The following is a 15,569-nucleotide window of genomic DNA, read 5'->3' as shown; positions in this document are numbered from 1 at the left end:
GGACCATGATCTGTAAATCCTTTTCTGTTCATCCAGGAAAGTTGAAATGTTCTGGACCTGTTTTGAGGGCTATTATTATTTATAACTGCAGAATATTTATTTCTCATGTTACTTCACACAGCATCTGAAGTGTAGGTCTCACTGATCCCCACTGAGTTTCCTTTTGCAGGTTGGTAGATATGGAGAAATGCAAATGTGATCAATCAACACTGGGCTACTCCATGTATCTCACCATAATGTGACTGCAAACTTCAAAGGAAGGCAGGAGCATCCACAGTGGATCAGTTGGTGGGTGGGCGGGCAGGCGTTCTTCCCACCCTTGAGAAATTCCATAGCAGGAGAACAGCATCTTCTTGCTCTTCAGCAAGCTGGATGAGATACTTAACTTCCTTTGATGTGCTTAGTGTAGTAACAGGCTAGATAGAATTGCCTGATTCTGTGCTCTATCATATATCATCTAAGTCCTAGGCCATTTCTTTCCCTTTATCAAACAATTTATTGCTGTGAACAGGAAAAGCAAGAAAGACAAAGCTACCCTGTTTTCAGGAAAAGAGCCATCACTCTTATTCACAAAATTACATAAACACTGACTTAAATGCAAAGCAACAAGCAACATTCAGTTGATGTTTCGTTGGCAAGAGAATGCCCCTTTTAGCTTTGGCAAGGTTAATACCATATATAGGTTGCAGCAACTCAAAAAGAAGGTGGGATCCTTAACAGCAAGAACAATGGCTCCACTGGACTTGGTGTCAGCTCTCAGGAAAAAATGTGATTTATTTTTGATACGTGTTTTTCAACATATGTTTTAATTACTGCGGCCAGCAACATAATGGTAAGGTGTGCTCATACCACCAAACAAGGGAGTGCTCTGCTCAGATTGCCATTCATTTGTCCATGCCATGTTCTGTGGCTGCTTGGCATGCTCAGTCCTCATTTTTATATGGTCTGTTTTAATGTTTGTTCTTCAATGACATCTCTGTCATTGAATTATTGGTTCCATCTTCTTTTCCTTTGTTTCTTTCTAGGATGAGATTTTTTTGTTCTTGACTTCCTTGATTTAATTTCTGTGTTTTTTCTAATACTCTGAAGATCAGGATGTCATCCCCAATAAGAAAAGCATTGACTGACTATGGGTACCTCCTACTCTCTCAGCCTCAGTGGAAGGCAAAGGATAATAATAATAATAATAATAATAATAATAATAATAATAATAGTAGTAGTAATAATAATAATAATAATAATAATAATAATAATAATAATAATTTTATTTTTATACCCTGCCCAATCTCCCTGAGGGGACTCGGGGCAGCTTACATGGGGCCAAGCCCAGGCAACAAGCAATATAAATCTCAACAATAAAAACAAATCATAAATAAAATCACATATACCAATAAACAATAAGCACACTTTGATAAAAACCTGGGTTGGCTTCTAAAAGGGGTAGTGGGCCAGAAAAGTACAAATAGTTTTGTACGGTACAGATTAGGAAAGAGGTAGGTACCAGGGACTATTATCCCAATTAAGGTGCTGGAGGAGGCATACACCTAAAGACTATATACAGCTAAGGAGTAAAAATACTATAAAAATATAATGGACAAAGAGGGCAATCCCAGACTAAGGAAATCAGTCACCAAAAGCCTGTTGGAAGAGCTAAGTTTTCAGGCTCTTCCGAAAAATAAGAAGGGTAGGGGGCCTGCCTTATCTCCCTGTGGAGAGAGTTCCAGAGCCGGGGGCCACGATGGAGAAGGCCCTCTCCCTCGTCCCCACCAACCACGATTACGATGGTGGTGGGATCGAGAGGAGGGCCTCCCCTGATGAATGGAGAGACCGTGCAAGTTCATAGGGGGAAATATGGTCACGAAGGTAGGTGGGTCCCAAACCATTAAGGGCTTTATAGGTGATAACCTGCACCTTGAATTGGGCTTGGAAAATAAACAGCAGCCAATGGAGCTCCTTAAACAGGCAGGTAGACTGCACCCTGTAATTTGCTCCAGTTAGTAGCCTGGCTGCCGAGCGCTGGACTAGTTGAAGTTTCTGGGCCGTTTTCAAGGGCAACCCCACGTAGAGTGCATTGCAATAATCCAGTCTAGAGGCAACAAAGGCATGGACCACCATGGCCAGATCTGACTTCTCAAGGCAGGGTCACAACTGGCGCACAAGTTTTAATTGTGCAAAGGCCCTCCCAGCCACTACTGACACCTGAGCATCAAGTGTCAGCTCTGAGTCCAGGAGGAGCCCCAAGCTGTGGACCTGTGCCTTCAGGGGGAGTGTGACCCCGTCAAGCACAGGCTGCCACCCTATGCCCCGATCAGACATACGACTGACCTGGAGGACCTCTGTCTCGTTAGGATTAAGCTTCAGCTTTTTCGCCCTCATCCAGGCCAACACAGCAGCCAGACACTGGTCCAGAATCCGAGGGGCTTCCTTGGATTTAGGTAGAAAAGAGTAGTAGAGTTGGGTGTCATCCGCGTAGAGATGGCATCGAACTCCAAAACTCCGGATGACCTCGCCCAGAGGTTTCATGTAGATGTTAAAAAGCATGGGGGATAGAATGGAACCTTGCTGGACCCCACAGGTCAATGGCCAGGGGTCCGAGCAGGAGTCCCCCAGCTTCACCAACTGAGAGCGACCCTCCAGGAAGGACTGGAGCCATGCAAAGCAATACCCTCAAGGCCCATACCGGAGAGCTGTCCCAGAAGGATACCATGATCGATAGTATTGAAAGCCGCTGAGATGTCCAAGAGGTCACACTCCCCCTGTCCAGTTCTCTGCAGAGGTCATCCACCAAGTTGACCAAAGCTGTCTCAGTACTGTGCCCAGGTCTGAAACCGGACTGCGATTGGTCCAGAAAAACAGTATCTTCCAAGAATTCCTGGAGCTGAGAGGCAACCACCCGCTCCAAGACCTTGCCCAAGAAAGGGAGGTTAGAGATTGGTCTGAAGTTACTTAAATTGGTGGAATTCAAAGAGACCTTCTTCAAGGCTGGCCTCCCTATGGCTTGTTTTAGGCAAGATGGGAATTTACCCTGCTCCAAAGAGGCATTAATTATCCTCACAAACTAATCTACTAACCCACCACTGGCCTGTTTTAAAAGCCAGGAAGGGCAAGGATCAAGGGCACAGGTGGTCGCCCTCACGGCTCCAAGGATCTTGTCCACGTTATCAGGTTGCACAAGCTAAAACGAATCCCACAAGCTCGAACAGACAGATACCTCAGTTACCTCCTCTGGCATTGCATCAAGGCCGCTATCCAAGTCGGAACAAATCTGAGCAACTTTGTCTGCAAAATGGTGAGCGAACTCGCTACACCGAGTTGCCGAGTCATCAGGTGCCCCCCCCCAACCTCAGGAAGGTGGAGGAGCTCCCCAACGACCCGAAACAACTATGACGGTCTATTCGTTGCAGACGCGATGTGGGCAGTCGTGAAACCCTTCCTGGCTGCCTGCAATGCCACGGAGTAGGCCTTAGTGGCAGCTCTAGCCCGTGTTTGGTCAGAGACGTCACGAGATGTTCGCCAACGGCACTCTAGTCTCCTTCTTGTGCGTTCCATCTCTGCCAGCTCCCCGGTAAACCAGGGTGCTGAAGAGAATCTGAGCAACAAGAACGTTCAGGGGCGATCATGTCTATTGCCCTGGTCATCTTGCTATTATAGCAATCAACCAAGGCATCGACAGGATCGTCAGCCTCCATGGCAGGCAGATCCCCAAGAGACCTCAGGAATCCACCAGGATCCATAAGCCTCCTGGGGCGGACCATCTTAATGCCCCCCCCCCCAGAGGTTTGAGGTCACAGTGAGTCTTAAACTGATCAGATAATGGTCGGACCATGACAATGGAAGAATAATTTGCTCTTCCACTCCAACCAAACTGTCACTCGCAACAAAAACTAGGTAGAGTGTATGTCCAGCTTGATGAGTGGGACCCGATATTACTTGAGACAGTCCCATGGTCGTCATGACGGCCATGAATTCATGAGCTGCACCTGTTAAGGTGGCCTCAGCATGAATGTTGAAGTCATCCAGCACAATCAGTCGCTGGGAACCCAACACCACGCTAGAGACCACCTCTGCTTGCTCAGACAGGGAGACTGCTGTGTCACGGGGTGGACGGTACACTAGCAGAATCCCCAAACTGTCCTGGGTTCCCACCTTCAAGTGGGCGCACTCAAACCCAGCAGATTGTGAAACGGGGCATCTGAAAACCTCTCTAAGTAAGTTTTGCAAAGAAAACCTTGAGGCCATCATAAGTTGGAAGTAACATTGAAGGCACACAACAAAAAGCCAACATGTTCCCCATTATTGGGGAAAGGATGGGATATAAGTGAATTCAATTCTTGTGTGCCTTCAAGTTGTTTCCAGTTTAGGGTAATCCAAAGATTACTCTTTCATGGGATTTTCTTGGCAGATTTTATTCAGAGGAGGTTAGTCCTCAGCTTTACTTTTAATCTAAGGGTGTGTGACTTGCCATGGCTAAGCAGAAATTTAAACCATTGCCTTCTGGAATCTTATCAGCCCTTCATGCTGGCTGTTCATATCACAGTAGTGACTTTTTGTGTCAGTGCTTTTGTTTAATTTTGTAAACAACATGTAAAAACAACAGAAGAAGATAGTCATGAGAAACAGAAGAATTTGAATATAGCTACAATCACCAGTCCATTGACAGTAGGCTGAAATGAAATGAAGGCTGTATCTACACTGCCATATAAGGCAGTTTGAACTGTTTTATATGGTCAGTGTAGACCTATATAATGCAGTTTGAACTGCATTGTATGGCCATTGTAGATCCAGACATAGATGCCCTGGAATACTACACATATTTTAACAGCCCATCCTCATGAGGGCTCTTTTGGCCAGTTGATTATACCTCCTTTCTGGTTCCTAGCAAGCATCACACTACATTGCAATAACTCCCTCCACCATTCTGCTTATCTTGAATTTAGGAGGGATGTCATCTTCCTTCCTGTCTTTATCCCCAAACAACCCCATCACCACACTCACAGGTTTTCCTTTTCTATGGCTATTTACAAATAAAGCCTGCCTATAAAGGTCTGTTTCTGGGCACTTCACTCCATGAGCTAAATCCACACATTAGTCCCAATGAGCACAGACTTCTTCCGTCAATAGGATTTACTTAAGTGTGGACTAATCAAGTGACTGGCTTGACCTTGAAGGAGCTGGGGTGGCAACAGGCTGACAGGGAGCTCTGGCGTGGGCTGGCCCATGTGACTGAACAAATAAACAACAACAATCAAGTTTATGTTGATTCAATATGTCCACATTAGTTGGGACTAATATCTGGATTTAACCTTGTAGATGGTTAATAACAAGTAATTAGAAATAATAATGGATGTGATACAGCAGTTGATGAGTGAGAGTTATTTTCCCAACATTCAAAACAATGAGTTTCAAAGAATGCTCTTAAACCTTATCTACTTTTCTTATGCAAATATAATCAATCAATTTATTAATTATATAGTAGATGTCTTCCCATTCAGATGTCATAGAAAGAGACAACTATATTATACTTCTCAAAAATGATGTTTGCATTCAGGTGACAAATTGTACCTTGCCCTTTGTTCAGTGACAAACTCTTCCAGTTTTCTTTTCAACAATATCTTTAAGTAACTGAAGTAGCTGTTTACAGAAGGACGGTCTAACTGATAAATTTTCAGGGATGTCCTGTTGTTTAAACCAGGTGAGATTAGATGTGAGCTTGAACCATGCCCTTGAACAGCCCTGTCTGGGTCACTCTCTACTTGAAAAAATAGTTGAAACACTCAGATAGATTCTTGTAAAAATCTAAGAAGAAAGGGAAGTGTGGAGTTCTCCCAATATTATGAAGCCTAAGATGCCTGATAAAATATTAATGCCAGCTTTCCGCCAAAAAGGAAAGCAACAAATGATAATCTAATTGTCTTGAAATATTTGACTTCCTTATATGTTTATGCATGAAGTGTGTTATGTATTTCAATCAGTTTTAATGGCTTTATTTTTAATAGTCTTTTATTTAATTATGTCTGAATGTGTATATCTTTTAAGTTTTACATTGTATATTGTATTGTTTTTGGTATTGTTTTCCACTTTGATTATCTTTTAAGAGGGAAAAAGTGGGCTATAAAGAACAACAACAGCAACAGCAACGATTTTGCAGCATTACAGTTGTCCCTCTATATACACATTTTAACATTCTTGTAGCACTATTATGATGTAGTGTAATATGATATTTTGATAAGATGCTTTATAAATTTCTTGGGAAGAGGAATGATTTTTATATGCTTTGTAACACTGGATGATGGGATGTGCTACATAGCTGGTGATACTGAATAGAGAGATTGGTTTTTATATATGCTTTGTAATGCTAAATGATGGGATAACGTATACATAAATCATTTAACAATAGATATTAAGTTCACCGTTATAAACAGATGAAATCGAGGGAGTGACTGAATATGTATATCTTGGTCAACAAGTACAGTCAAATAGTTTGGCAAATGGCAAATGGACAAGAAGACGCAAGATTGCTTGGATGGCTTTTAATTGAACTGGACAGTGCTAACAGATGCTAAGCTGCCAATGAAGGTCAGAGCAGATATCTTCAACACCACTGTTCTACCAGCAATGTTATATGCATCTGAAACATGGGCAACAACAAAGTAAGAGGAGGAAAAACTGGCAGTGACTCAGAGAACAATGGAAATAAGCATTTGTGGTGTGACAATAAGAGATAAAGTCAGCAATAAAGGGCTTTGCCAAAGAACCAGGGCACATGATGTGGTCAATGAAATCTATGAGACAAAAAGGAGATGAACAAGGCATATAGCAAGAACAAAAGATAACCAATGGACATGTCATCTAGCAAACTGGATACCAAGAGAACACAAGTTGTGCTTAAGCAACTTCATACAAACCAATGGTTAACCTATTCAGCCAGAAATGCAAAAGAATACACAGGATCATATATTTTGACAAATGGTAGATTTGTGTGAAGCCCAGAGGAGTGGACTGATGACAAATCAGATAGGATAGAATAGGAGGATTAGGTTCATAAAATGCAATGTAGATCATAAATTAAGCGGCCAACAGAAGTTCATATACACTTTTTTATTAATTGGACTGATAAGTAATACAGGAAGACAACTGTCAGACTATTTATTATTTATGCATTTGCACAGATGGTCAGAAGAGGGGAGGGGGATGAGGGAAAGTGGTGTGGCCGTTTCCAAAGGTATCTGATGCAATCTAGCTGGAGGGTTGGCATGTTTGCTCTGCATGAAATAGCCTGATAATAATAGAAAATCTAGGCTTTCATTGAAACCTTTGTGTGTCCAGGTTTTCAGCCTCTCTAGTAAAATAAAATAGTAAAATAATTATTTTATGACCTTTTGATAGTGGAATAGATTGCCTCAGAGTGGTGTGGACTCAATTTTTGGAGGTCTTTAAACTCAACTTGATCAAGTTTCGGGAGTTCTTTAGTGTACTTCTACACCAGGAATGGGCAAACTATGGCTCTCCAAGTGTTTTAGACTACAACTCCCACAATTCCTAACAGCCTAATAGCTGTTAGGAATTGTGAGAGTTGAAGTCCAAAAAACCTGGAGGGCTGTAGTTTGCCCATTCCTGCTCTACACTATAGGGTTAATGCAGTTTGGTGGCACTTTCCCTGCCATGGCTCAATGCTGTGTAATCTTTAGTGTTGTAGTTTGGTGAAGTCCCAGCACTCTTTGGCAGAGAAGGTTAAGGACGTTGTGAAATTACAACTCCTATGATTCCCTAACATTGAGTCGTGATAGTTAAAGTGATTTTATTTATCATGTCAGAGACTAATTGAGGGTAAAGTTATAATGTATTTAAAAACACAAACAAAGTTTAAAAACTTGGCATTACACTAGCTTTCCTTTGACCAGAAGCTGACCACTTGGAGTGCCCCTGGTGTCGCTGTAAGAAGGTCGTCCACTGTGCATGTGGCAGGGCTCAGGCTGCACTGAAATAAGTGTTCTTTGGTTTGCTCATCTCCACACTTGCATGTCATGGACTCCACTTTGTGGCCCCATTTCTTAAGATTGGCTCTGCATCTCCTGCTGCCAGAATGCAGTCTATTCAGCACCTTCCAAGTCGCCCTGTCTTCTGTGCCCAGGAGGGAGCTTCTCATCCGATATCTGCCATGGATTGAGGTTGCGGGTTTCAGTCTGCCACTTTTGGACTCTTGCTTGCTGAGGTGTTCCTGCGAGTATCCTGCAAGTTTCTGCAAGTAAAAGTGGTGTCCAACTGCATTAATTCTACAATGAGTCTTTGGCTGGATTTACGCTACCCAATAATGCAGTCTTAGAATGCGTCTTAAATACATTGCACTGGATAATATGAGTCTACACTTCCATATAACCCAGTTCAACGCAGTTAATTTGCATTCAGAAACTGCACTATATGGCAGCGTAGATTAGGCATGGGCAAACTTGGGCCCTCCAGGTGTTTTGGACTTCAGCTCCCACAAATTCCTATCAGCCTCAGGCCCTTTCCTTTTGCCCCTCAGCCACACCTGGAGGGCCCAAGTTTGCCCATGCCTGGCTTGGATCCAGCCCCTTTGCAGCAGGCGCTCCTTTCTTTTTACACAGAGGACGCGCTCCCTCTAGTGGCAAGTCTGAGGAACGACAGGAAACAAAAGATGCCGGGAGGGAATGAACTCACCGCGTTCCGCAGATTCCGGCCCTGACGTCACGAAGGAAAGCCGGCTCCTTCTACAGAGCATGCGCGGGACGGCTCTGTGGCTTGATCCCTCCAGCTTGCCGTCCGTCGTTTAGTGCATGGTCGGGAGGGTCAGTTGCGAGGAAGAGGAGCTAGGGAGCTGTCCAGAGGTGCCGTTATGGAAGAAGGCAGCCGCGAGCCGGATGCTTTCGACGCCATCGTCATGGCAGAGGCAAGGTACGTGGGCTCACCGTGGTTTCGGGCCTACTCTGCGCCTTTTTGGGAGAGAGAGTGAGAGATTTGGGCCTTGAGGCTGATCTCCTGAAGGCCCAAATCGCCCAAAGCAGCGAATCCCAAATTCTAATCTGCCAGGCTTGTCCTCTCACCCTCCCTATTCAAGTTGTATGCAGAGCACATCATGCGACGTGCGGGGCTTCATGAATCCAAGGCTGGAGTTAAAATTGCTGGAACAGTAATAACCTTAGATATGCAGATGATAGCACTCTGATGGCAGAAAGCGAGGAGGAGCTGAGGAGCCTTAACACCAAGGAGTAAGAAGAAAGCGCAAAAGCTGGGTTGCAGTTAAACATCAAGAAAACCAAGATTATGGCAACCAGACCAATTGATTACTGGCATATAGTGGGAGAAAACATGGAGGCAGTGACAGACTTTGTATTTCTAGGCGCAAAAATTACTGCAGATGCAGACTGCAGCCAGGAAATAAGAAGACATTTACTTCTTGGGAGGAGAGCCAAGACTAACCTTGATAAAATAGTGAAGAGTAGAGACATCACACTGGCAACAAAGGTCTGCATAGTTAAAGCAATGGTAATCCCCGTAGTAACCTATGGATGCGAGAGCTGAACCATAAGGAAGTCTGAGCAAAGGAAGATAGATGCTTTTGAACTCTGGTGCTGGAGGAAAATTCTGAGAGTGCCTTGGATCGTAAAAAGATCAAACCAGTCCATACTCCAGAAAATAATGCCCGATTGCTCACTGGCGGGAAGGATATTAGGGGCAAAGATGAAGTACTTTGCCCACATAATGAGAAGACAGGAAAGCTTGGAGAAGAGAATGATGCTGGGGAAAATGGAAGGAAAAAGGAAGAGGGGCCAGCCAAGGGCAAGACTGATAGATGTTATCCTTGAAGTGACTGGCTTGACCTTGAAGGAGCTGGGGCCGACAGGGAGCTCTGGCGTCAGCTGGCCCATGAGGTCACGAGTCGGAAGTGACTGAACTAATAAACAACAAACAATCTGCCAGGTATTTTGGACTTCAACTCCCAGAAGCCTCAGCTGCTTTGGCCAGTGATTAGGGATTCTGGGAGGCCCCTTCTACACTGCTATATAATCCACATTATCTGCTTTGGATTATCTTAGTCTACACTGCCATATAATCCAGAGAAAAAGCTAGATATAAATCAACATAATAATAACTATAACAATAATAGTCTTGGTAAGTAAGCAAGGTCAGCCCTGCTTAGTACATGAATGAGAGACTGCCAAGGAATACAAGTTGATGTAAGCAATATTTCAGAGGAAGGAGCTGGCAGATTTGCCTCAGAGTATTCCTTGTTTAAGGCTGAATCTATACTGCCCTATATGCCAGGATCTGATCGCAGATGAACTGGAATATATGACATTGGATCTACACTGCCATATAATCCAGTTCAAAGCAGATAGTCTGGATTTTATATGGCAACTTGAAAACATGCAACAGCAGTTATTCACACTGTTCTTGCCACCCAGCCAGCCTCATTTGGATGTGCTGTAGTTGGTGAAAGTGCACTCACAATCAGTCAACTATTAGCATCACAGATCAGTTCATAGAAAAGATAAAAGCAGAATACAGTGTTTCCTCCCTACTTTGCGGTTCGGTTTTTGCTTCCTTACAGCTTCACAGTTTTTTTCTGAGAGGTGGCGCATGCGCAAAAGGTGCCAGTTTCTCTTTTGTGCATGTGCCCTCCCTCTCGTCGGCATCCAGCCGGGCCACTCTAAAGAAATGCAGAAAGAAGGCTTGTGAAGGGGAGAAAGGCCACCTAACTATTAATATAATGTGTAAATATTAAAATAAATATAGCACCCCTACTTCACAGATTTTCACTTATTGCGGGTGGTCCTAGAATGTAACCCCCGCAATAAATGAGGTAACACTCTATAGCAAAACATAGCCCCCCCCAGGGACAATAATAATGTATTAAAACAGTACCAAATACCATTCACTTGGGTTAGAATGTGATGCAATTTGATCAACTGATGGAACATGCTCCCATATAAAACTACAACTTTAACATAGATTCTTTAGCGAAATCTGAAAGAAGACGGTAGGTGTAAAAACCTTTCAGATCTGCATGGCAACTTTTCCAAAATCAGATGTATACAGATTGGGAACCAACCCTCCATCTTGTCAACCAAGAATCTGACAGGCTTCTTCCAAGGTTTTAATGATGCATCGTTATTTAGAATGCTATATGGTGTAAAACATAGACCTTTTCTGTGCTGTTTGGGCATGTTCTTTAAAATCCTGTGAAGTTTTGCCACTTCATCATAAATTTGAAAGCAGATGAAATAATTTCTTCAGCATGAAGCAGGTTTTTCAGTTTCACCATGATTTGCTTCAAAGATCTAATTTGCAGAGATGCCTTAAAACTGTCTCTTACACCTGGGTTTTCTTCAAGCTCTCTGTTTATGCATCCAGTTTAAAGCTTCTGTAAATGAGGCTGATGAATATATTATATGACTCTCCCTGCGGCAGGTAATAATATGAATTTTTGAAATGTATGTATTTTCCCAGTAGAACTCTATCTTATGGCTAACAGGACAGTGCTGTGTATATCTGTATAGAACTATTTCACTGAGTTCAGTTGGACTTGAACTCAGGTAAACAGGAATGAGATAACAGCCTAAATATATTTATTTAAGCTGTTTTTTTTCCTTTTGATGCCTATAGACATACAAATCTGAAAATTGATTTTAGTCTCTTAACCCAGTTTGCTTGACACTGTGAAGCTGGTTAAAGGCAGATTTCCTTTGAAAGTAACATGTACTGAATCAGACAGTTCCCTTTCAAGATACTTGAAAACAACTGCTTAAACAGAATCTAGCAATTCTTTCTAAATCTGTCTTTTTATAGATTTCATGGTGAAGGCTACCAGGAAGGCTATGCTGAAGGAATTCATGCTGGTGTCGTTGAAGGAAGGCAATATGGAGTGCAGCAAGGTGCTAACATTGGATTAGAAGTATGTGCTGATCTTGTTTCAAGCAAGAGATATATATTAATCTGTTAATTAAACTTCTGCAGTTCTATAATGGACCTTATTGAAGTTCTGTGGCATTAAGAAACACATTCGTTTTCTCCAAATTAAGCTTTGTGTAACTACTTCTTTAATAATTTTTAATAAAATGTATAGCTGCTGTTATTTGAGAGGAAATAATATTGTTAGTATTGTTAACGTAAGAATAAAATAACTCTTTTTCAAATATATAGATTGGGTCATATCTTGGTTTTGCAATGACATGGAAGAAATTGCTTCATGCCGGTTCTGATGAAAAACACAGGTAAGTATGAAATGATATCTTCATCCCCCCCCCCCCCACACACACACATACACATGTGCGCAGACACACACACACGAGTCAGATTCACTTGTGGAGTGGGATTTTGATCCAGGAGATTAGTTCTTGTGATGTGATAGAGAGTATTATTTGTTTACATTCTTCACTCTTTCCTTGTTGTCTCCTGTACTTTCAGGAAACTTGTTTTGGGAGGATGGGGAAATGCTGTAACAATAAGGAGGTTAGCTCAAGAGTCTTCATAGGGAGTGGGAATGGTAAGGGAGCAAATAATTTTTCCTCTGTTTCAGATCTCATTTTCATAGGTTTATTTCTCAGATGTATGACTTTTCCTTTGGATTAAGCTAAAAATACTTGGAGGGAGAGTGCTGGAAAAGGAAATAAAGGTGCAGGCAATCACAGCTTGAGCGTTACAGTCAAGATGGGGGTGAAGAGGAATGAAAGGGGGCGGCATTATTTACCTACTCTTCCTTGCATTTGGACTTAAGGCCTAAAATGACTGCACTGGCTGCTGCGCCAGCTCAATCTTCTAAATCCTATCAGTTATGTATTAAGCCTAGACTTTTGGGAAAAGGGTACAGAAAACTTCACTTGTTAAATATTTAAGGAAAGCTCAGCAAAAATATTCAGTTGAATCACTTGTTTGCTTGAACTGGTATCATTATTGCTGTAGATGATTTTGGCTTCTTGAACAAGAGGATCTAAGTTAGGTTTTCTATCCTCCCCTCATGTAATATATACTTCGAGGGATTGGGGGGGGGGGGGGGGAGGTTCCCTGAACTGCTAGGGCATACTTTTGGTGCTTTGGAGATGGCTGCCAATAATAGCACGTGGATGTAGTTTCCATTTCTCCTTCAGATACAGAGGTGATTCTTAATTGGCTGAATTCCACTGATAGATGTTGAGAGATGAGATCATGTGTGGAAGAATATTGGTGCTTTTCATAGACAAGCATTTCTGGGCTCGCTGCCTGGCAGATGGATACCTCTCTGTTCTAGCTGGTGCCAGATTGCTAAATAGGGGTATTTACTTGTACTTTGTAACAGCAGAGCCTCTTCCAGAATACTGTGCTTTCAAAGCAGAATGAAATCACATTTCAGTCCTCTTGCACCAGATACAAGAATAGGAATATAAAATATAAGGTTTAAGCCCCTGAAATATAGTCTAAAGCAGGCATTCTTTGTATTATGAAACAACTTATTTCACACATATGTGATGCCTTCATGTTTTTCAGTAAAAAGGCAAAAGTTCTAGAGTCCTTAATAGAGATGATTGAGAAATTTCCCCATGAAGATCCAGTCTATGAGAGACTTCAAGATGACCTAGAGAAAATTAGAGGACGATTCAAGCAGGTTGGTTGCCAATTTTAACATTGGGACAAAAGATCTTTCCAAAGAATTGTATTCAAGAGTATGTGTCTGCCAGTAGAATAATTACCTCTGGAGGATTTAGAGCCTTTCAGAGCAGATTAGGAAGGGGAGAGGCATAAGGGAAAAAGGAGGAGAAAAGCCATTGAATGGGTGATTTTTGCATATCACTTGCATACTGTTGAAGTGAAATAATTCCATAATGATAAATAGCTGAGGAACGGACAGAGATGATGTGTAACATAAATGTAATATTAAAAATCCAAACTAGTGGTTTCTCTTTCTCATTATAGGCCTGTTCATTGCTGCATATTCCAACTGATGCTCGACTTGGTTCTGGAGGGTCTGCTCTCACATTCTGAAAACCACATGGACAGAGATGAAAAGCATTTTTGTTTAAACGAACAGTGAAATCTTGTACAGACAATTAAGCGCAAAAAAGATTTTTTTACATATATATATATATATAGAGAGAGAGAGAGAGAGAGAGAAAGAGAGAGAAGAAAGCTAATATTTCTGTAGGAATAAAGGCTATGCGTATTGTATGTTGCTGGACTGCAGTCTCCATTCGGTTTGGATATTCCAATTTAAGAAGGCAGTGACTCCACGATGAGGCTATCTGTTGAAGAATTATTTAGAAATTAATGTTGGACATTGTCCTAAAACATAATGATTACAAAACAGCAGTGCTACTTATGTTAAGTAAATAGCTTTAAAGGGATTTAAGACATTTACAAACGCGTTTTCTTCTCTGAAGATTTTATTCATGAACTTGACATTCTTCTGGAAATATGTCTAAAATGTATTTCACTATATTAGTGCAAGGAACCCAGTCAACTCATCTGTGTAACAGATGTTATGTGTTTTCACAAATGTAGTGTCATCCGGGATGATGCAGCATTATAGTGATAAATGATTTCTTTATGAGCTATATTGAAATACAAATATCTGAGTCCAAATACGCTTAAACTGAGGTCAGAAATTTTCTTTGTTACAGCCATCGCCATGTGGATGTGCCCAATAAAGTAGGGGAATTACTTCACTGAATTACATTTCTGGAAATATGATTTAGTTGATATGAAGCAAGTGGCAATATCTACAGCAATTTCATAGGTGCCAGAGATAACCCCAGTTCTTCAATGTACTTTAAAGTATCTCTGGGGAGGAAATTGAATTGAGCTTGGAGGCTTAGCTGCGTCAGTGCTACTCCAAAGTAGTGGTCCATGGATTGGTGCAAGATTTATGAGATTTTGGCTGCCAGTACCTGGTGGGTTTCTGGGAAAGAAGCAGCTGTAGCCAAAGGCCACAAGTATGGTAGCAGTCCAAGGCATGTTAACAAAAACATTTGCTTCTTCTTGGGAAGCACTGATATGCAGGCACTTCATGGCAAGTCATTCTCTTTCCCTGTCCTTTGGCATCACAATTTATGAAGAGGTCACAGCAAATTCTTACTGCCTTCTTGTACAAGTAAGACCTGTGTCTGCCTGCTCTTTCCTGTCCATAAGATGAAATAACATTAAAGCCACATGCATTAGTGCAAGGAGAAGGCTTGAAGGATTGATTTTGAAACTCAGTGATTTATCTGGTGTATTGCTGACTGTTGAGTGTATTCCGTGCCCATAATTTTCTTGCATATTTTGTCTGGACTCCCCTTACTGACTTCTATAATAAAAGGAATAAAATATGTTCTAAATCTGTTTACTTCCCCCTCCCCCTTAGTATGTGAATATCATTGTGTAATTACTTGTATGCTTGGACATGTAGTTCACACAGTTTGCTCAGCCAAAGTGAAAAGGTTGGGTGGTATGGAAGAGCAGCAAAGACCTTTTATTCCCCAGTCCATATCTCTGCTGCAGGCCTATTTGCCAGACCGAGGGAAGTCCTGGGGAGAAAACAGCAATGATAAGCCTTTGGGGTTTAGGAACAGGGCCGATGGAAATTGCAGCCAGCTTCA

At 42.0% G+C, this 15,569-nt stretch overlaps 1 protein-coding gene across 1 annotated transcript; it reads left to right on the top strand.

The window, feature by feature from the left end:
- Nucleotides 1-8,730: 8,730 nt before the first annotated feature.
- On the top strand, nucleotides 8,731-15,301 carry lto1 (LTO1 maturation factor of ABCE1). Its single transcript, XM_003214659.4, has 5 exons — nucleotides 8,731-8,913; nucleotides 11,809-11,914; nucleotides 12,163-12,233; nucleotides 13,483-13,600; nucleotides 13,909-15,301. The coding sequence occupies exons 1-5, from the start codon at nucleotides 8,855-8,857 to the stop codon at nucleotides 13,975-13,977; spliced, it is 423 nt and encodes a 140-aa protein (XP_003214707.1). The 5' UTR covers nucleotides 8,731-8,854; the 3' UTR covers nucleotides 13,978-15,301.
- The last annotated feature ends 268 nt before the right edge of the window (nucleotides 15,302-15,569 follow it).

This window comes from Anolis carolinensis, chromosome 1 (genome assembly GCF_035594765.1).
Source record: "Anolis carolinensis isolate JA03-04 chromosome 1, rAnoCar3.1.pri, whole genome shotgun sequence".
NCBI classification, from domain to species: Eukaryota; Metazoa; Chordata; class Lepidosauria; order Squamata; family Dactyloidae; genus Anolis; species Anolis carolinensis.
The sequence above is the reverse complement of the archived record's forward strand: the minus strand, read 5'-3'. Positions and strand labels throughout refer to the sequence as shown.

Bases quoted from the DNA above. Each gene is read 5' to 3' on its own strand.
- lto1 (XM_003214659.4), top strand. From the start codon at position 8,855: ATGGAAGAAGGCAGCCGCGAGCCGGATGCTTTCGACGCCATCGTCATG. The intron at 8,914-11,808 runs GTACGTGGGCTC...GTCTTTTTATAG, and splicing joins ATCGTCATGGCAGAGGCAAG to ATTTCATGGTGAAGGCTACC. The intron at 13,601-13,908 runs GTTGGTTGCCAA...TTCTCATTATAG, and splicing joins TTAGAGGACGATTCAAGCAG to GCCTGTTCATTGCTGCATAT.